General features: G+C 40.2%; 1 protein-coding gene across 1 annotated transcript in view; it reads left to right on the plus strand.

Moving 5' to 3' along the window:
* Positions 1-13,599, plus strand: part of cacng1b (calcium channel, voltage-dependent, gamma subunit 1b) — a 59,173-nt gene extending 45,574 nt beyond the window's left edge. Inside the window, exons 3-5 of the mRNA XM_061973452.2 lie at positions 5,352-5,426; positions 9,741-9,878; positions 13,290-13,599. Of these exons, the coding sequence (XP_061829436.1) occupies positions 5,352-5,426; positions 9,741-9,878; positions 13,290-13,522 (446 nt within the window). The 3' untranslated portion in view covers positions 13,523-13,599. The remainder of the gene's footprint in view (positions 1-5,351; positions 5,427-9,740; positions 9,879-13,289) is intronic.
* Positions 13,600-22,828: the final 9,229 nt, after the last annotated feature.

The following is a 22,828-nucleotide window of genomic DNA, read 5'->3' on the forward strand; positions in this document are numbered from 1 at the left end:
GCTGCACAAGCCACAACCACATCCTCGGTACAGAGCCCACATAAGGGCAAGGAAAAACTCACCCCAGTGGGACGTCAATGTGAATGACTATGAGAAACCTTGGAGAGGACCGCATATGTGGGTGACCCCCCCTAACCCCCTCTCTCGGGGAGACCGAATGCAATGGATGTCGAGTGGGTCTGACATAATATTGTGAGAGGATGACGTTGAATTCATAATTTAAAAAAATCCACATTTTAAAAGAAATCAACATTTTATAGGATAGAGAAAAAACATTTAATTAATTTAAAATGATTAATTTCTTTAATCAGTTTATTAACAGTTTTGAATCTGGATTAATCATGATTAATCACATTATTACTCTCTTAAATAATTTCAATTAACTCTTAAAAAAAAAAAAAGACTCAATATTTCATACTTGCCAACCGTGAGACCTCCGATTTCGGGAGGTGTGGGGGGGGGTCGTGGTCGGGGGGCGTGGTTGGGAGCGTGGTTAAGAGGATCAGAAGTTCCTATATAAACATTGCGCACTCAAGTCGCTTTTTTGTATTGATTACTGCAGCTGTGCACTGGATTCATTCACAAATACAAACTACAACTCACAACCACTTTAGAGTTAGGCTCCACCATCAGAATGTGTACTTAAACTTATAAAGATCACATGGATATTATTCAGTGAGTTGATTCACCAAAACTAACCTGTTATACAGGAGGAAAAAGCACACAGGACGTTTCAATTGTTCACAGACTGGTCGCGCTCATCAGAATGACAAGACACTTCCGGTCTGCAGGTGATAGCATTCAATTGGGAAGAAACGCCCTACTGCCCCCTACTGACCAATGTGAATACTGATAAATGTGTAATGACAGCTCCAAAAACGAATTCAAACCACAAAATAAAATAAATAAATCAACACAAAAATGTGACACATTATGGGTGGGTCACATATGCATGTACAGTAGATGGCAGTATTGTCCTGTTTAAAAGTGTCACAACATTGCTGTTTACGGCAGACGAACTGCTTTACGGTAGACAAAAACTTGACTACTGTTGTTGTGTGTTGTTACCGTGCTGGGAGGACGTTAATGAAACTGCCTAACAATAAACCCACATAAGAAACCAAGAACTCGCCCTCCATCATTAACTGTTTATATTGTGGGAAAGCGGACGTGTGAACAGGCTGTCAACACGTAGCCTCCAGCTCCGCCTGAATTTCGGGAGATTTTTGGGAGAAAATTTGTCCCGGGAGGTTTTCGGGAGAGGCGCTGAATTTCGGGAGTCTCCCGTAAAATCCGGGAGGGTTGGCAAGTATGCAATATTTTGACACAAACGCAATTTCGTTGTCAGAACGTGTTTTACTTATTTTACGCGTCATTTATTTGCTAAAAACTTGGTAACTGTCATGATCCGTTGCCCGGATCATGATTTGTTTAGTTTTTCACTCCCTCAGTTCTATTTTCAGCACCTCTGGGTTTGTGTTTTAGTTGTCATAGAATAGAATATAATAGAATAGAATAGAATAGAATAGAATAGAAAGTACTTTATTGATCCCTGGGGGAAATTCAGCACCACAGTTCGTTCACAATGGACAAGAATAATAATAAATAATATAATATATACGTTTGTATAATATATTGTATATATAATATCCATCCATCCATCCATTTTTTCTACCGCTTATTCCCTTTGGGGTCGCGGGGGGCGCTGGAGCCTATCTCAGCTACAATCGGGCGGAAGGCGGGGTACACCCTGGACAAGTCGCCACCTCATTGCAGGGCCAACATAATATATAAATAATATAAATATATTCTACATATACTCTACATTTAAGTGCAGTCCAAGAACATATGCATTATGGGTGCTGATTAGTTTCACCTGCCTCTGATTAGTGTTTGGGGACGCTCACCTGCTCCCGGGCACTAATCAGAGAGCTACTTATGCCTGTTTTTCGCCACAATCAGTGCTCCCCCCCCCCCCCCTCTCTCCACGAAGAGCAGAAAAGAAACGGCAGATCAACTGGTCTAAAAGGGGGGTCTATTTAAAGGCTAGAGCAGGGGTGGTCATTACGTCGATCACGAGCTACCGGTCGACCATGGAGGGTGTGTCAGTCGATCACCAGCCAGTCATTAAAAAAAATAGTCCTAAAAATGAGCGATCATAAATCTTCACTATGACGTCACTTTCGTCACTTGATTGACATTCATGGCACCCGAGGGTCTTCTGAGATGACGCTGGCTGCTGCCAGCTCATTAAAATTACCGACTGGAAGGCGAGAAACACTTTATTTCAACAGACTCTGGCGCCGTACCTGTCGTCAAAACTCCAAAGACCGACTGCACAGTTGCACAATAAAAGCTCTGCTTCATCCTGCCTGCGCTACCAAAATAAGAGTCTCAGAAAGCTGGCGTGCACAAGCTAGCAAGCTACGGAGTTTGCCGACAATGTATTTCTTGTAAAGTGTATACAAAGGAGTACGGAAGCTGGACAAATAAGATGCCAAAAACCAACCACGTTCATGTGGTATTGGACAGAAAAGAGGACTTTTTTTCTCCTCCATTCGAAAATGCGGACGTTATCATCACCACTGTCTGATTCCAATCAATGCAAGTCATCAGAATCAGGTAATACACCAACTTATATTCTTGTCTTCATGAAAGAAAGGAATCTATATGTGTTAAACATGCTTGTATTATCTTTAAACACCTTTAACTTATTAACAATATTAACTATATGTGTTAAACATGCTTGTATTATCTTTAAACACCTTTAAGTTGTTAACAATATTAACTATATGTGTTAAACATGCTTGTATTATCATTAACCACCTTTAAGTTGTTAACAATATTAACTATATGTGTTAAACATGCTTGTATTATCTTTAAACACCTTTAACTTGTTAACAATATTAACTATATGTGTTAAACATGCTTGTATTATCTTTAAACACCTTTAACTTATTAACAATATTAACTATATGTGTTAAACATGCTTGTATTATCTTTAACCACCTTTAAGTTGTTAACAATATTAACTATATGTGTTAAACATTCTTGTATTATCATTAAACACCTTTAATTTATTAACAATATTAACTATGTGTGTTAAACATTCTTGTATTATCATGAAACACCTTTAATTTATTAACAATATTAACTATGTGTGTTAAACATGCTTGTATTATCATTAAACACCTTTAACTTGTTAACAAAAACATATATTTCATAAATAAGTAACTATAAATTATATATATGACACGACTTGATTAATTGAAAAGTAGCTCGCCTGCAGAAAAAGTGTGAGCACCCCTGGGCTAGAGTATACAAAATGAGTTTTAAGATGGGACTTAAATGCTTCTTAAATGCTTAAAGGACATAATGTCATGGCTGTCTTGAGTTTCCAATCATTTCTACAACTCTTGTTTTTTTGTGATAGAGTGATTGGAGCACATACTTGTTGGTCACAAAAAACATTCATGAAGTTTGCTTCTTTTATGAATTTATTATGGGTCTACTGAAAATGTGAGCAAATGTGCTGGGTCAAAAGTATACATACAGCAATGTTAATATTAGGGGGATTGGCAATCTATTTGTGGCAGTGGGTGTGTGTGGGCGTTGCTAGCGTGGTATCAATACAACATTAGGGTTGTACGGTATGCCGGTATTAGTATAATACCGCGATACTAATGAATCACATTCGGTACTATACCGCCTCTGAAAAGTCAACACCCCCCGCCGTCACGTCCTGTCATTGCTGGTTTACGAGCAGACGAGCATGTTCGGCAGCGCACAATCACGGAGTACTTACAAGCAGACACAGTGTGTAGACAGAAAAGGGAGAACGGACGCATTTTGGCTTAAAAAAAACTAAAGATAAATGTGAAGTTATAACACCGAAACGCCCTCAGGAAGAGGTGCTTTAACCTCTAAAGGCTTAGTGGCCACATGCGTGGACAGCACCTTTTAGCTTTTATTTCCAAAATTGTGTACACTACTGAATTGGGGTCTTATGGCCACTGATGTGGACACTTATACTGCCATCTGGTGGTGTCAGAAGAGTATAACATACAATGGAATTTGGAAAAAAAAAGCGTAAAAAATTAATTTTGCATGTCACTACACATGAAGTACACATTTGTGTACTTATGGACTAAGTACATCATATCAAAAGGTGATTTTTAGTTTTTATTCTAATTAGGGTCCAATAAGCCCAAATAGCAAAGAGAACTTAAAAAAAAGCATGTAAACAAACAGCTTGGGCCTTAAAAGGTTATTAAGACATGGCTAGCTAGCGGCTAAAGTCCAGCCCCAGTCTGCAGCATCTAAATCACTAATCCTCACCTCCATGGCGACAAATAAATTAATTTTTTTTACAAGTATCATTATCACTGCAGGACAAGAAATAGCTAAACACGCGTCACTACACACCGTAGCTCACCGGCGTCAAAATGTAAACAAACGCCATTGGTGGATCTACACCTAACATCCACTGTAATGATACCAAGTACAGGAGCGTATCTAGTCGATACTACCATGATTACGTCAACATTTTTTGGCATCACAACATCTTCTTTTGTTATTTTTACATTTATATTATGTTTATAAACTCAGGAAATATGTCCCTGGACACATGTGGACTTTGAATATGACCAATGTATGATCCTGTAACTACTTGGTATCGGATTGATACCCAAATATGTGGTATCATCCAAAACTAATGTAAAGTATCAAAGAAGAGAAGAATAAGTGATTATTACATTTGAACAGAAGTGTAGATAGAACATGTTAAAAGAGAAAGTAAGCAGATATTAACAGTAAATGAACAAGTAGATTAATAATTCATTTTCTACCATTTGTCCTTAATAATGTTGACAAAATAATAGGTGTATAAATGACACAATATGTTACTGCATATGTCAGCAGACTAATTAGGAGCCTTTGTTTGTTTACTTACTACTAAAAGACAAGTTGTCTTGTATGTTCACTATTTTATTTAAGGACAAACTTGCAATAATAAACATATGTTCAATGTACCCTAAGATTTTTTTGTTAAAATAAAGCCAATAATGCCATTTTTTGTGGTTCCCTTTTGTTTAGAAAAGTACCGAAAAGAATCGAAATAATTTTGGTACCAGTACCAAAATATTGGTATCGGGACAACACCAGTATATACAATATATAACGATTACATGTACAATATTACAGTATATGTAACAGCTGCAGCATAAAATAAAATAGAGAGTAGTTCCAGCAGAAAATAAACATTATAAACAAAGAGAGGTAGCTAACATGGAGACGGGAATGCATTTCTAACTTCTTTTACTTTCTTTCTCTCCTCTTTTCTTCTACTGCAGCAAAAAACTGCTCCTACTTCAAACATTTTACGTCGGGAGAAGAAGCGGAAGTTTTCGAAGTCAAGACCCAGAAGGGTAGGTATGAGGGGCCGTTAGGGACATTATTCAGAATGACCTCTTACATACACTACTGAAATGCTCTCACATAAACAACTGAAATGTTTTTCTCTCACACTCACTACTGAAACACTCTTATACACACTACTGAAACACTCTTACACACATTACTGAAATGCTATAAGAGTGTTTCAGTAGGGTGTGTGGGAGAAAAACATTTTAGTTGTTTATGTGAGAGCATTTCAGTAGTGTATGTAAGAGCATTTCAGTAGGGTGTATAATAGTGTTTCAGTAGTGTGTATAAGAGTGTTTCAGTAGTGTGTGTGTGAGAAAAAGATTTCAGTTGTTTATGTGAGAGCATTTCAGTAGTGTGTATAAGAGTGTTTCAGTAGTGTGCATAAGAGTGTTTCAGTAGTGCGTATAAGAGTGTTTCAGTAGTGTGTATAAGAGTGTTTCAGTAGTGTGTAAAAGAGTGTTTCAGTAGTGTGTATAATAGTGTTTCAGTAGAGTATATAAGAGTGTTTCCGTAGTGTGTGTGTGTGTGAGAAAAAGATTTCAGTTGTTTATGTGAGAGCATTTCAGTAATGTGTATAAGAGTGTTTCAGTAGTGTGTATAAGAGTGTTTCAGTAGTGTGTATAAGAGTGGTTCAGTAGTGTGTATAAGAGTGTTTCAGTAGTGTGTGTGTGAGAAAAAGATTTCAGTTGTTTATGTGAGAGCATTTCAGTAGTGTGTATAAGAGTGTGTCAGTAGTGTGTATAAGAGTGTTTCAGTAGTGTGTATAAGAGTGTTTCAGTAGTGTATAAGAGTGTTTCAGTAGTGTGTGTGTGAGAAAAATATTTCAGTTGTTTATGTGAGAGCATTTCAGTAGTGTGTATAAGAGTGTTTTAGTAGAGTGTGTGTGAGAAAAAGATTTCAGTTGTTTATGTGAGAGTATTTCAGTAGTGTGAATAAGAGTGTTTCAGTAGCGTGTATAAGAGTGTTTCAGTAGTGTGTATAAGAGTGTTTCAGTAGTGTGTGTGAGAAAAAGATTTCAGTTGTTTATGTGAGAGCATTTCAGTAGTGTGTATAAGAGTGTTTCAGTAGTGTGTATAATAGTGTTTCAGTAGTGTATAAGAGTGTTTCAGTAGTGTGTATAAGAGCGTTTCAGAAGTGTGTATAATAGTGTTTCAGTAGTGCGTATAAGAGTGTTTCAGTAGTGTGTATAATAGTGTTTCAGTAGTGTGTATAAGAGTGTTTCAGTAGTGTGTGTGAGAAAAAAGTTTCAGTTGTTTATGTGAGAGCATTTCAGTAGTGTGTAAAAGAGTGTTTCAGTAGTGTGTATAAGAGTGTTTCAGTAGTGTGTGTGTGAGAAAAAGATTTCAGTTGTTTATGTGAGAGCATTTCAGTAGTGTATATTAGAGTGTTTCAGTAGTGTGTATAAGAGTGTTTCAGTAGTGTGTATAATAGTGTTTCAGTAGTGTGTATAAGAGTGTTTCAGTAGTGTGTGTGAGAAAAAGATTTCAGTTGTTTATATGAGAGCATTTCAGTAGTGTGTATAAGAGTGTTTCAGTAGTGTGTAGAAGAGTGTTTCAGTAGTGTGTATAAAAGTGTTTCAGTAGTGTGTATAAGAGTGTTTCAGTACTGTGTATAAGAGTGTTTCAGTATTGTGTGTGAGAGAAAAACATTTCAGTTGTTTATGTGAGAGCATTTCAGTAGTGTGTATAAGAGTGTTTCAGTAGTGTGTATAAGAGCGTTTCAGTAGTGTGTATAAGAGTGTTTCAGTAGTGTGTATAATAGTGTTTCAGTAGTGTGTATGAGAGTGTTTCAGAAGTGTGTGTGTGAGAAAAAGATTTCAGTTGTTTATGTGAGAGCATTTCAGTAGTGTGTATAAGAGCGTTTCAGTAGTGTGTATAATAGTGTTTCAGTAGAGTGTATAAGAGTGTTTCAGTAGTGTGTATAAGAGTGTTTCAGTAGTGTGTGTGTGAGAAAAAGATTTTAGTTGCTTATGTGAGAGCATTTCAGTAGTGTGTATAAGAGTGTTTCAGTAGTGTGTATAAGAATGTTTCAGTATTGTGTGTGAGAGAAAAACATTTCAGTTGTTTATGTGAGAGCATTTCAGTAGTGTATGTAAGAGTGTTTCAGTTGTGTGTATAAGAGTGTTTCAGTAGTGTATAAGAGTGTTTCAGTAGTGTGTTTGAGAAAAAGATTCCAGTTGTTTATGTGAGAGCATTTCAGTAGTGTATAAGAGTGTTTCAGTAGTGTGTGTGTGAGAAAAAGATTTCAGTTGTTTATGTGAGAGCATTTCAGTAGTGTGTATAAGAGTGTTTCAGTTGTGTGTATAAGAGTGTTTCAGTAGTGTATAAGAGTGTTTCAGTAGTGTGTTTGAGAAAAAGATTCCAGTTGTTTATGTGAGAGCATTTCAGTAGTGTGTATAAGAGTGTTTCAGTAGTGTGTGTGTGAGAAAAAGATTTCAGTTGTTTATGTGAGAGCATTTCAGTAGTGCGTATAAGAGTGTTTCAGTAGTGTGTATAAGAGTGTTTCAGTAGTGTGTGTGAGAAAAAGATTTCAGTTGTTTATGTGAGAGCATTTCAGTAGTGTGTATAAGAGTGTTTCAGTAGTGTGTATAAGAGTGTTTCAGTAGTGTGTATAAGAGTGTTTCAGTAGTGTGTACAAGCAGGGCCGGCCCGTGGCATAGGCCGTATAGGCAAATGCTAAGGGCGCCGTCCATCAGGGGGCGCCACGCCAGTGCCACAAATGTTGGCACTAAAATCTTGCCTAGGGCGCCAGATTGGTTAGGGTTAGTGTACAAGAGTGTTTCAGTAGTGTGTATAATAGTGTTTCAGTAGTGTGTATGAGAGTGTTTCAGAAGTGTGTGTGTGAGAAAAAGATTTCAGTTGTTTATGTGAGAGCATTTCAGTAGTGTGTGTATAAGAGCGTTTCAGTAGTGTGTATAATAGTGTTTCAGTAGAGTGTATAAGAGCGTTTCAGTAGTGTGTATAAGAGTGTTTCAGTAGTGTGTGTGTGAGAAAAAGATTTTAGTTGCTTATGTGAGAGCATTTCAGTAGTGTGTATAAGAGTGTTTCAGTAGTGTGTATAAGAGTGTTTCAGTAGTGTGTGTGTGAGAAAAAGATTCCAGTTGTTTATGTGAGAGCATTTCAGTAGTGTATAAGAGTGTTTCAGTAGTGTATAAGAGTGTTTCAGTAGTGTGTATAAGAGTGTTTCAGTAGTGTGTATAAGAATGTTTCAGTAGTGTGTGTGAGAAAAAGATTTCAGTTGTTTATATGAGAGCATTTCAGTAGTGTGTATAAGAGTGTTTCAGTAGTGTGTAGAAGAGTGTTTCAGTAGTGTGTATAAAAGTGTTTCAGTAGTGTGTATAAGAGTGTTTCAGTAGTGTGTGTGAGAAAAGATTTCAGTTGTTTATGTGAGAGCATTTCAGTAGTGTGTGTGTGAGAAAAGATTTCAGTTGTTTATGTGAGAGCATTTCAGTAGTGTATAAGAGTGTTTCAGTAGTGTGTATAAGAGTGTTTCAGTAGTGTGTATAAGAGTGTTTCAGTAGTGTGTGTGTGAGAAAAAGATTTCAGTTGTTTATGTGAGAGCATTTCAGTAGTGTGTATAAGAGTGTTTCAGTAGTGTGTATAAGAGTGTTTCAGTAGTGTGTGTGTGAGAAAAAGATTTCAGTTGTTTATGTGAGAGCATTTCAGTAGTGTGTATAAGAGTGTTTCAGTAGTGTGTATAAGAGTGTTTCAGTAGTGTGTATAAGAATGTTTCAGTATTGTGTGTGAGAGAAAAAAATTTCAGTTGTTTATGTGCGAGCATTTCAGTAGTATATGTAAGAGGCAATTCTGAATAATGTCCCTAACGGCCCCTCATAGGTAGGTTCAAGCTCTGGCACGGCCATCACTATATAGGAGCTTATCTGTACATACCAGCATGAAGAAGAAGCGGTGGCTTCATCCAATATACTTTTCTCCTCTGGCCAGACTTGCAGTCCCTGTTTAATTTATATTTTCAATTCCACTCACCGGCGCCTCGTCACTGCAGACAGAGAGAGAGAAAGCAACATGTCAAAGTAATCCTGCACACGGTTAGGGTTCTCAACAAAGGCGAAAAAAAAGGCCACTTTGTCGTGTCCTTTTGGTGTTATTGTTGCACCGAGCCTGCAGCTCATTATCTGTCATGCAAATGATCCATCGCTACTTTGTACAAATTGTTTTGAGCGCGGGGCTAATTTAAAGGCTAATTATGTGTGTCATGACTCAATTAAGTGAGCCACACTGGATTGCATTTGCCTTTTGTTTTTTTTTTGTGTGCCCGCTCTCCCTAACCATGGAGTCTCTGCTGTTCTTTGTCAGAGTACAACATCTCTGCGGCGGCCATCGCCATTTTCAGTCTACTCTTCATGATCTTGGGGACCCTCTGTGTCATCTTCTCCTTCGGGAAGGGGCGGGACTATCTGCTGCGGCCTGCTGGGATGTTCTTTGCCTTTGCAGGTGCTCGTTGTCACACCATGTGTTTTGAAATGCTATATGATTCTAAACAACCCGAAACCAGTGAAGTTGGCACGTTGTGTAAATGGTAAATAAAAACAGAATACAATGATTTGCAAATCCTTTTCAACTTATATTCAATTGAATAGACACAATATATTTAATGTTCGAACTGAGAAACTTGAGTAACACGGCATTGTCTTGCTAAAATAAGCAGGGGCGTCCATGATATCGTTGCTTGCTTGCTCTAAAACCTGCATGTACCTCAGCATTGTCTTTCTTAAAATAAGCAGGGGCATCCATGACAACGTTGATCGCTCGCTCCAAAACCCGTATGTACCTCTGCATTGTCTTGTTTAAAATAAGCAGGGGCGTCCATGATATCGTTGCTTGCTCGCTCCAAAACCTGTACGTACCTCGGCATTGTCTTGCTAAAATAAGCAGGGGCATCCATGATAACGTTGCTCGCTCGCTCCAAAACCTGTATGTACCTCGGCATTGTCTTGCTAAAATAAGCAGGGGCGCCCATGACAACGTTGCTCGCTCGCTCCAAAACCTGTATGTACCTCGGCATTGTCTTGCTTAAAATAAGCAGGAGCACCCATGATAACGTTGCTCGCTCGCTCCAAAACCTGTATGTACCTCAGCATTGTTTTGCTTAAAATAAGCAGGGGCGTCCATGATAACGTTGCTCGCTCGCTCCAAAACCTGCATGTACCTCAGCATTGTCTTGTTTAAAATAAGCAGGGGCGCCCATGATATCGTTGCTTGCTCGCTCCAAAACCTGCATGTACCTCAGCATTGTCTTGCTTAAAATAAGCAGGGGCGTCCATGACAAAGTTGCTCGCTCGCTCCAAAACATGCATGTACCTCAGCATTGTCTTGCTAAAATAAGCAGGGGCGCCCATGATAACGTTGCTCGCTCGCTCCAAAACCTGCATGTATCTCAACATTGTCTTGCTAAAATAAGCAGGGGCGTCCATGATAACGTTGCTTGCTCGCTCCAAAACCTGTACGTACCTCGACATTGTCTTGCTAAAATAAGCAGGGGCATCCATGATAACGTTGCTCGCTCGCTCCAAAACCTGTATGTACCTCAGCATTGTCTTGCTAAAATAAGCAGGGGCGCCCATGATAACGTTGCTCGCTCGCTCCAAAACCTGTACGTACCTCGGCATTGTCTTGCTAAAATAAGCAGGGGCGTCCATGACAACGTTGCTCGCTCGCTCCAAAACCTGTATGTACCTCGGCATTGTCTTGCTAAAATAAGCAGGGGCGTCCATGACAACGTTGCTCGCTCGCTCCAAAACCTGTATGTACCTCGGCATTGTCTTGCTTAAAATAAGCAGGGGCGCCCATGATATCGTTGCTTGCTCGCTCCAAAACCTGTATGTACCTCGGTATTGTCTTGCTTAAATTAAGCAGGGGCGTCCATGATAACGTTGCTCGCTCGCTCCAAAACCTGTATGTACCTCGGCATTGTCTTCCTTAAAATAAGCAGGGGCACCCATGAGAACGTTGCTTGCTCGCTCCAAAACCTGCATGTATCTCGGCATTGTCTTGCTAAAATAAGCAGGGGCGCCCATGATATCGTTGCTTGCTCGCTCCAAAACCTGTATGTATCTCAGCATTGTCTTGCTAAAATAAGCAGGGGCGTCCATGATAACGTTGCTCGCTCGCTCCAAAACATGCATGTACCTCAGCATTGTCTTGCTTAAAATAAGCAGGGGCGCCCATGATAACATTGCTCGCTCGCTCCAAAACCTGTATTTACCTCGGCATTGTCTTGCTTAAAATAAGCAGGGGCGTCCATGATAAAGTTGCTTGCTCGCTCCAAAACCTGTATGTACCTCGGCATTGTCTTGCTTAAAATAAGCAGGGGCGTCCATGACAACGTTGCTTGCTCGCTCTAAAACCTGCATGTACCTCGGCATTGTCTTGCTAAAATAAGCAGGGGCGTCCATGATAACGTTGCTCGCTCGCTCCAAAACATGCATGTACCTCAGCATTGTCTTGCTAAAATAAGCAGGGGCGCCCTTGACAATGTTGCTCGCTCGCTCCAAAACCTGTATGTACCTCGGCATTGTCTTGCTAAAATAAGCAGGGGCGTCCATGATAACGTTGCTCGCTCGCTCCAAAACCTGTATGTACCTCGGCATTGTCTTGCTTAAAATAAGCAGGGGCGCCCATGAGAACGTTGCTCGCTCGCTCCAAAACCTGCATGTACCTCAGCATTGTCTTGCTTAAAATAAGCAGGGGCGCCCATGATAACGTTGCTTGCTCGCTCCAAAACATGCATGTACCTCGGCATTGTCTTGCTAAAATAAGCAGGGGCATCCATGATAACGTTGCTCGCTCGCTCCAAAACCTGTATGTACCTCGGCATTGTCTTGCTTAAAATAAGCAGGGGCGTCCATGACAACGTTGCTCGCTCGCTCCAAAACCTGTATGTACCTCTGCATTGTCTTGCTTAAAATAAGCAAGGGCATCCATGATAACGTTGCTTGCTCGCTCTAAAACCTGCATGTACCTCGGCATTGTCTTGCTTAAAATAAGCAGGGGCGCCCATGATAACGTTGCTCGCTCGCTCCAAAACCTGTATGTACCTCGGCATTGTCTTGCTTAAAATAAGCAGGGGCGCCCATGATAACGTTGCTCGCTCGCTCCAAAACCTGTATGTACCTCAGCATTGTTTTGCTTAAAATAAGCAGGGGCGTCCATGATAACGTTGCTCGCTCGCTCCAAAACCTGCATGTACCTCAGCATTGTCTTGCTTAAAATAAGCAGGGGCGCCCATGATAACGTTGCTCGCTCGCTCCAAAACCTGCATGTATCTCAACATTGTCTTGCTAAAATAAGCAGGGGCGCCCATGATAACGTTGCTCGCTCGCTCCAAAACCTGCATGTACCTTTCAGCATTAATGGTGCCTTCACAGATGTGTAAGTTACCCATGTCTTGGGCACTAATACACCCCCATACCATCACACATGCTGGCTTTTCAACTTTGCGCCTATAACAGTCCGGATGGTTCTTTTCCTCTTTGTTCCGGAGGACAGGACGACCACAGTTTCCAAAAAATAATCTGAAACGTGGACTCGTCAGACTACAGAACATTCTTCCACTTTGCATCAGTCCATCTTAGATGAGCTCGGGTCCAGTGAAGACAGGCGGCGATTCTGGGTGTTGTTGATAAATGGCTTTCGCTTTGCATAATAGAGTTTTAACTTGCACTTACAGATGCAGCGACGAACTGTAGTTACTGACAGGGGTTTTCTGAAGTGTGTGGTGATATCCTTTACACACCGATGTCAGTTTTTGATGCCATTACCATTTACCATTTACACATCGTGCCAACTTCACTGCTTTTGGGATTTGTAAATAGGAGCTACTGAACTTATTTATCCTGCTTATAGGCCTCTGCATCATCATCTCTGTGGAGGTTATGCGGCAGTCCGTCAAGCGTATGATTGACAGCGACGAGACCATCTGGATTGAGTACTACTACTCGTGGTCCTTCACCTGCGCCTGCGCCGCCTTCACCCTCCTCATCCTCAGCGGAGTGGCGCTCCTCCTTATCTCCATGCCCCACATGCCCAGGAACCCCTGGGAGACCTGCATGGACGCTGAGCCTGACACCTTAGATTAGCGTCCCACCTGCACAACCAGGACCACGGCATGGAAATTGCATGATTTCACATGCGCTCAAAAGAAGTTAGGAACCAATTATACAGCGAAAAAGAACATCAACATTTTTAAAATAGTCGTAGTCATTTTGTTGTTTGTACATTAATCAAATTGCTTTATTGTCACCATAGCAACCCATTAGTTTTCACCTGTCACGTCGCGCACCTGTTTCACGTTTTGAGTCACGCACCTGTTTCCGTTAATCATGTCTGTAGTATTTAAGTTCATTGTTTTTCAGTTTGTCTTTCTGGTGACATCCCCACATTTATGCTTCTGCACATTTCTGACTCTTTTTTCATGTCCATCGTTCACGCTGCTCCTTTTTATCCATGCCAAGTAAGTTTTGTTTATTATTGCCACAGTTAGTGTTTTTTTGTTGTTCATAGTTTTTGCCTTTGTGCAAGTGTTTGGTTTCATAGTTTGTTCTCCGCCATTGTGCGCGCCTTTTGTTTACTTCCTCGTTTTGTATTTATAGTGTTTAAATAAAAATGTACCTTCATTCCCGTCTCGCCCGAGCCAACTTTCCGTTGCCTTCGAGAAAAACTAAACCCCAGGACCAAGTCTTGACACCAACACGATACCGATATTGGAGTCTTGAGTATTTGCTGACACTGATGATGCCCTGATCTGATATGATACTTTTGTTATTTTGCGGAGAACAATGGTAAGTATGAAAAACACTAACCTACTGTATTTTTTATTAAAAGTCTGGAATGGACTTACGCTGTCTTTAAGTTGTAGTAAAGGTGTAATTATTTTTTTTGGCGACGCCCAGTGGTTAAGCGCTAAGTTGAATGATGTGGACACGTTTGTTACTTAATATTGAAGTGGATTAATGAACTCATATTATGTTCTACATATGGTGAATGTTTATATTAGTGGTATTTCAGGTATAAGGCCCCTTAGTTTGACATTCGCAGGTGGATTGGATCACTTCTCGTAGGAAAAGAGGCTCTAATTGGGACTTCGGAATGCATAAGTGATAACCCTATCCTTGAGAAGAGACTACCCGTCTAGCTCAACGCCAACATTCGAGTGATGACTTAAAGCAGTTGTTTTCCAGACACTTACACAAAATGGTCAGGATGTGCTCTCCTGACTTAGCACACACACACCCAGAGACAGAAAAGGAGGAATAAAAAAACTGATGGTTTGGCTTCTCCAGTTAGGAGTTCTTCATTTTTTGATCTACGCTCCTCCGGGTACTGCAGACCTGTTTAATGATACTCGCTTGTAATAAAGCAGTAACTAATATGCAACCATAATTATTCAATCATTGTTTCTATTGGCAAATGTCATGTTATAAACTGCAATACTAAGGGCATTTATTACATATTGTGCTTTGCTGTTGTGTAGCTGCTAGCTCCGAGTACCCTACCATGTTTACTGTTTGTAAATTATTTCTCTAAAGTTCAAGAAATAACCAATTGTCTGTGCTGATTGGAGGACATTTAGAGGTTAACTGGCTGTACAAATACACACGTTGTGTAAATGGTAAATAAAACCAGAATACAATGATTTGCAAATCCTTCTCAACTTATATTCAATTGAATAGACTGCAAAGACAAGATATTTAACGTTGGAACTGGAAAACTTTGTTATTTTTTGCAAATGTTAGCTCATTTGGAATTTGATGCCTGCAACGTGTTTCAAAAAAAGCTGGCAAAAAAGACTGATAAAGTTGAGGAACGCTCACCAAACACTAATTTGGAGCATCCCACAGGTGAACAGGCTAATTGGGAACAGGTGGGTGCCATGATTGGGTATAAAAGCAGCTTCCGTGAAATGCTCGGTCATTCACAAACAAGGATGGGGGCGAGGGTCACCACTTTGTCAACAAATGCGCGAGCAAAATGTCAAACAGTTTAAGAACAACATTTCTCAACCAGCTATTGCAAGGAATTGAGGGATTTCACCATCTACGGTCCGTAATATCATCAAAAAGGTTCAGAGAATCCGGAGAAATCACTGCACGTAAGCGATGATATTACGGACCTTCCATCCCTCAGGCGGTACTGCGTCAAAAAGCGACATCGGTGTGTAAAGGATATCACCACATGGGCTCAGCAACACTGTCAGTAACTACAGTTTTGTCGCTACATCTGTATGTGCGAGTTAAAACTCTACTATGCAAAGCGAAAGTCATTTATCAACAACACCCGGAAATGCCGCCGGCTTCGCTGGGCCCGAGCTCATCTAAGATGGACTGATACAAAGTGGAAAAGTGTTCTGTGGTCTGACGAGGCCACAATTAAAAAATGTTTTGGAAACTGTGGAAGTTGTGTCCTCGGGACTAAGGGGAAAAAGAAGCATCCGGACTGTTCTAGGCGCAAAGTTGAAAAGCCAGCATGTGTGATGGTATGGGGGTGTATTAGTGCCCAAGACATGGGTAACTTACACATCTGTGAAGGCACCATTAATGCTGAAAGGTACATACAGGTTTTGGAGCAACATATGTCATACTTGCCAACCTTGAGACCTCCGATTTCGGGAGGTGGGGGGTGGGGGCGTGGTCGGGGGTGGGGCGGGCGTGGTTGGGGGCGTGGTTAAGAGGGAGGAGTATATTTACAGCTAGAATTCACCAAGTCAAGTATTTCATACATATATATATATATATATATATATATATATATATATATATATATATATATATATATATATATATAGATAGATATCTACATCCTGAAAATATGCAAACAAAACTGTGTTTAGATAATTGATACTTCAAACTTGCATAAATAAATATTAAGGAATATATCATAACTTGGCTTCTGAGAGTTTCAGAATGTAATGAATAAAATGCTAAAGTTGTTGATAAACAAGCAATTATTTTAATAATTAAATATGGTCATTTTAAATGAATTATTATGATAATTTAAAATCAATTATTTCAAATATGTTTATTTTAATGTATAATTCTATGGCTGGATGTAATAAGGAGTCAGAAAAAATACAATTACTTTTGATGTTTTTAGCAAAATATAGTAAAATTGTATTTAGTTTTTTTTTTTTTTAATTAATAAATATATTTATTTCTAGTCTGGATGATTTAGTTCTTGTCACCCTGTTGTCCTCCCGTCATGAAAAAAGGCTGTCCTCACTCAGGTCCGCATGGAGCTGGAGGGGGCGTGGCTTCCAGCTCCGGCTGAAAATCGGGAGATTTTCGGGAGAATATTTGTCCCGGGAGGTTTTCGGGAGAGGCGCTGAATTTCGGGAGTCTCCCGGAAAATTCGGGAGGGTTGGCAAGTATGACATATGTTGCCATCCAAGCAACGTTATCATGGACGCCCCTGCTTATTTCAGCAAGACAATGCCAAGCCATAGTAAAAGAGTGTGGGTACTAGACTGGCCTGCTTGTAGTCCAGACCTGTCTCCCATTGAAAATGTGTGGCGCATTATGAAGCCTAAAATACCACAACGGAGACCCCCGGACTGTTGAACGACTTAAGCTGTACATCAAGCAAGAATGGGAAAGAATTCCACCTGGAAAGCTTCAAAAATGTGTCTCCTCAGTTCCCAATCGTTTAATGAGTGTTGTTAAAAGGAAAGGTGATGTAACACAGTGGTGAACATGCCCTTTCCCAACTACTTTGGCACATGTTGCAGCCATGAAATTCTAAGTTAATGATTATTTGCAAAAAAAAAATAAAGTTTATGAGTTTGAACATCAAATACGTTGTCTTTGTAGTGCATTCAATTGAATATGGGTTGAAAAGGATTTGCAAATCATTCCGTTTATTTCCCAACTCATATGGAAACGGGGTTTGTATATTATTATTTGGTGCAGCCGGGCCGGAGCAATATTTTTGCCTAATTAAGGTTTGATTATACATGTTAAGATGTGTCTCCTCAGTTCCCAAACGTTTACTGAGTGTTGTTAAAAGGAAAGGCCATGTAACACAGTGGTAAAAATCCCAACTTTTTTGCCATTATATTCTAAGCTAATGATTATTTGCAAAAAAAAAAAATATGTTTCTCAGTTGGAACGTTAAATATCTTGTCTTTGCAGTTTATTCAATTGAATACAAGTTGAAAATGATTTTTAAATCATCATATTCTGTTTTTATTTACCATTTACACAACGCGTTTTGGGGTTTGTACATCTAGTTTTGCTGACTGTGAATACTTCAATGAACACATGTAAAAAAAAAGCGAAATCTTCGGGTCACTACACACACAAGGAAGAAACCTTTCCAGCAGGAAAGGTACTTGAAGACGAAAACAAATTCCCAGCAGACTTCACACACTGCTGGTCACAGCTCTGGAGGAGGAGGACGTAATATATGCAGGAAGCTTGCTAAATCTTTCATGAGACCTTTATCATCGGAGTGATGCAGCCCGGCTTGTATTTACTCACTGTCACTTTTCATTCCCGGAAGTCCCACATGCTGCAGCTCCATGCTGCTTCCGATATGGGAACCAGCATGCTTGGTCATTCGCAGATAAAGTCAGCGCGCATTAAAACACGATCTGGAAAGTCGGACATGGAGACGATTCAAAGCTGTGGAGCTGCCTCAAGCTGAAAAAATAAATAAATAAAATCCTAATTATATTTGCACAAGGGGGCTTCACGCTGTCACATTTGCGGGTGTTCTGCTTGTGGGAAAGGTCAGGGGAATGTTGGTTGGATTGTTTTCTTCTGTAATTAGTTTATGAAAGAAACACGGCGCCAGCAGACTTATTCATTAAAAAAAAAAAAGTTAATACTGACAGAGCAAAATTCTACACAACTATTTTTTTAAAGCGAGAGTCTTTTTTCTTCTTTAGCCAGTTTGAATAAAAAGAGACAAAATACAATAAATGGATTATGCTGATGTATATTTCTGGTTTTGTCATCCTTGTCCGGATCAGAAAAGACGTTGGAGACGCTTTACTGAACTAAAAGTAGCTTCTTTTTTTTTTTACAAGCGAGTGTCATTATACAGGACTGCAGTACCTGGAGGAGGTCAAGTTAAAAAATGATGCATTCCTAACTTGGAGAAGCCAAACCATCAGTTTTATATTCCTACCTCCTGTCTCTGTGTGTGTGTGTGCTGGGTCAGGAGAGCGCACCTGTTTAACATTTTAGATGCAGATAACAACAATAAATACCGCATTTTCCGGACTATAAGGCGCACTTAAAGTCCTTTCATTTCCTCAAAACTCGACAGTGCGCCTTATAACCCGGAATAATTCTGGTTGTGCTTACCGACCTCGAAACGATTTTATTTGGTACATGGTGTAATGATAAGTGTATCCAGTAGATGGCAGTCACACATAAGAGACATGTGTAGACTGCAATATGACGCCAGTAAACAACACCAAAACTTTGAATGTTCCATTTAAAATAATGAACATTACACACGGCAGTGCGGCTGGATCAGAAGAGACGTCAGAGACGCTTTACCGAACTAAAAGTTGCTTTATTTTTACAAGCGAGTGTCATTATACAGGACTGCAGTACCTGGAGGAGGTCAAGTCAAAAAATGAGGCACTCCTAACTTGGAGAAGCCAAACCATCAGTTTTATATTCCTACCTCCTTTCTGTGTGTGTGTGCTGGGTCAGGAGAGCGCACCTATTTAACATTTTAGATGCAGATAACAACAATAAGTACGGCATTTTCCGGACTATAAGGCGCACTTAAAATCCTTTCATTTTCTCAAAACTCGACAGTGCGCCTTATAACCCGGTGCGCCTAATGTACGGGATAATTCTGGTTGTGCTTACCGACCTCGGAGCGATTTTATTTGGTACATGGTGTAATGATAAGTGTGACCAGCAGATGGCAGTCAAACATAAGAGATACGTGTAGACTGCAATATGACGCCGGTAAACAACACCAAAACTTTAAATGTTCCATTGAAAATAAAGAACATTACACACAGCAGTGCGGCTGTATCAGAAGAGACGTTGGGGATGCTTTACTGAACTAAAAGTTTTTTGTTTTTTTACAAGCGAGTGTCATTATACAGGACTGCAGTACCTGGAGGAGGTCAAGTTAGAAAATGAGGCACTCCTAACTTGGAGAAGCCAAACCATTGGTTTTATATTCCTACCTCCTGTATGTGTGTGTGTGTGTGCTGGGTCAGGAGAGTGCACCTATTTAACATTTTAAATGCAGATAACAACAATAAGTACGGCATTTTCCGGACTATAAGGCGCACTTAAAATCCTTTCATTTTCTCAAAAATCGACAGTGCGCCTTATAACCCGGTGCGCCTAATGTACGGAATAATTCTGGTTGTGCTTACCGACCTCGAAGCGATTTTATTTGGTACATGGTGTAATGATAAGTGTGACCAGTAGATGGCAGTCACACATAAGAGATACGTGTAGACTGCAATATGACGCCGGTAAACAACACCAAAACTTTAAATGTTCCATTGAAAATAAAGAATATTACACACGGCAGTGCGGCTGGATCAGAAGAGACGTCGGAGACGCTTTACCGAACTAAAAGTTGCTTCTTTTTTTTTTACAAGCGAGTGTCATTATACAGGACTGCAGTACCTGGAGGAGGTCAAGTCAAAAAATTAGGCACTCCTAACTTGGAGAAGCCAAACCATCAGTTTTATATTCCTACCTCCTTTCTGTGTGTGTGTGCTGGGTCAGGAGAGCGCACCTATTTAACATTTTAGATGCAGATAACAACAATAAGTACGGCATTTTCCGGACTATAAGGCGCACTTAAAATCCTTTCATTTTCTCAAAAATCGACAGTGCGCCTTATAACCCGGTGCGCCTAATGTGCGGAATAATCCTGGTTGTGCTTACCGACCTCGAAGCGATTTTATTTGGTACATGGTGTAATGGTAAGTGTGACCAGTAGATGGCAGTCACACATAAGAGATACGCGCAGACTGCAATATGACGCCGGTAAACAACACCAAAACTGTAACTGTTCCATTGAAAATAAAGAACATTACACACGGCAGTGCGGCTGGATCAGAAGAGACGTCGGGGACGCTTTACTGAACTAAAAGTAGCTTCTTTTTTTTTTTTACAAGCGAGTGTCATTATGCAGGACTGCAGTACCTGGAGGAGGTCAAGTCAAAAAATGAGACACTCCTAACTTGGAGAAGCCAAACCATCAGTTTTAGATTCCTACCTCTTGTATGTGTGTGTGTGTGTGTGTGCTGGGTCAGGAGAGCGCACCTGTTTAACATTTTAGATGCAGATAACAACAATAAATTCCGTATTTTCCGGACTGTAAGGCGCACTTAAAATCCTTTCATTTTCTCAAAACTCGACAGTGCGCCTAATGTACGGAATAATTCTGGTTGTGCTAACCGAACTCAAAGCAATGTTATTTGGTACATGGTGTAATGATAAGTGTGACAAGTAGATGGCAGTCACACATAAGAGATACGCGCAGACTGCAATATGACGCCGGTAAATAACACCAAAACTGTAACTGTTCCATTGAAAATAAAGAACATTACACACGGCAGTGCGGCTGGATCAGAAGAGACGTCGGGGATGCTTTACTGAACTAAAAGTAGCTTCTTTTTTTTTTTTACAAGCGAGTGTCATTATGCAGGACTGCAGTACCTGGAGGAGGTCAAGTTAGAAAATGAGGCACTCCTAACTTGGAGAAGCCAAACCATCAGTTTTAGATTCCTACCTCTTGTATGTGTGTGTGTGTGTGTGTGCTGGGTCAGGAGAGCGCACCTGTTTAACATTTTAGATGCAGATAACAACAATAAATTCCGTATTTTCCGGACTGTAAGGCGCACTTAAAATCCTTTCATTTTCTCAAAACTCGACAGTGCGCCTAATGTACGGAATAATTCTGGTTGTGCTAACCGAACTCAAAGCAATGTTATTTGGTACATGGTGTAATGATAAGTGTGACAAGTAGATGGCAGTCACACATAAGAGATACGCGCAGACTGCAATATGACGCCGGTAAATAACACCAAAACTGTAACTGTTCCATTGAAAATAAAGAACATTACACACGGCAGTGCGGCTGGATCAGAAGAGACGTCGGGGATGCTTTACTGAACTAAAAGTAGCTTCTTTTTTTTTTTTACAAGCGAGTGTCATTATGCAGGACTGCAGTACCTGGAGGAGGTCAAGTTAGAAAATGAGGCACTCCTAACTTGGAGAAGCCAAACCATCAGTTTTATATTCCTACCTCCTGTATGTGTGTGTGTGTGCTGGGTCAGGAGAGCGCACCTATTTAACATTTTAGATGCAGATAACAACAATAAGTACGGCATTTTCCGGACTATAAGGCGCACTTAAAATCCTTTCATTTTCTCAAAAATCGACAGTGCGCCTTATAACCCGGTGCGCTTAATGTACGGAATAATTCTGGTTGTGCTTACCGACCTCGAAGCGATTTTATTTGGTACATGGTGTAATGATAAGTGTGACCAGTAGATGGCAGTCAAACATAAGAGATAGGCGCAGACTGCAATATGACGCCAGTAAACAACACCAAAACTTTGAATGTTCCATTGAAAATAAAGAACATTACACACGGCATTGCGGCTGGATCAGAAGAGACGTCGGGGATGCTTTACCGAACTAAAAGTAGCTTTTTTTTTTTACAAGCGAGTGTCATTATACAGGACTGCAGTACCTGGAGGAGGTCAAGTCAAAAAATGAGGCACTCCTAACTTGGAGAAGCCAAACCATCAGTTTTATATTCCTACCTCCTGTGTGTGTGTGTGTGTGTGCTGGGTCAGGAGAGCGCACCTATTTAACATTTTAGATACATATAACAACAATAATTACGGCATTTTCCGGACTATAAGGCACACTTAAAATCCTTTCATTTTCTCAAAAATCGACAGTGCGCCTTATAACCCGGTGCGCCTAATGTACGGAATAATCCTGGTTGTGCTTACCGACCTCGAAGCGATTTTATTTGGTACATGGTGTAATGATAAGTGTGACCAGTAGATGGCAGTCACACATAAGAGATACGTGCAGACTGCAATATGACGCCAGTAAACAACACCAAAACTTTGAATGTTCCATTGAAAATGAAGAACATTACACACGGCAGTGCGGCTGGATCAGAAGAATACGTCGGGGATGCTTTACTGAACTAAAAGTAGCTTCTTTTTTTTTTTTTACAAGCGAGTGTCATTATGCAGGACTGCAGTACCTGGAGGAGGTCAAGTCAAAAAATGAGACACTCCTAACTTGGAGAAGCCAAACCATCAGTTTTAGATTCCTACCTCTTGTATGTGTGTGTGTGTGTGTGCTGGGTCAGGAGAGCGCACCTGTTTAACATTTTAGATGCAGATAACAACAATAAATTCCGTATTTTCC

The sequence above is a fragment of the Nerophis lumbriciformis genome, linkage group LG22, assembly GCF_033978685.3.
Source record: "Nerophis lumbriciformis linkage group LG22, RoL_Nlum_v2.1, whole genome shotgun sequence".
Classification (NCBI taxonomy): domain Eukaryota; kingdom Metazoa; phylum Chordata; class Actinopteri; order Syngnathiformes; family Syngnathidae; genus Nerophis; species Nerophis lumbriciformis.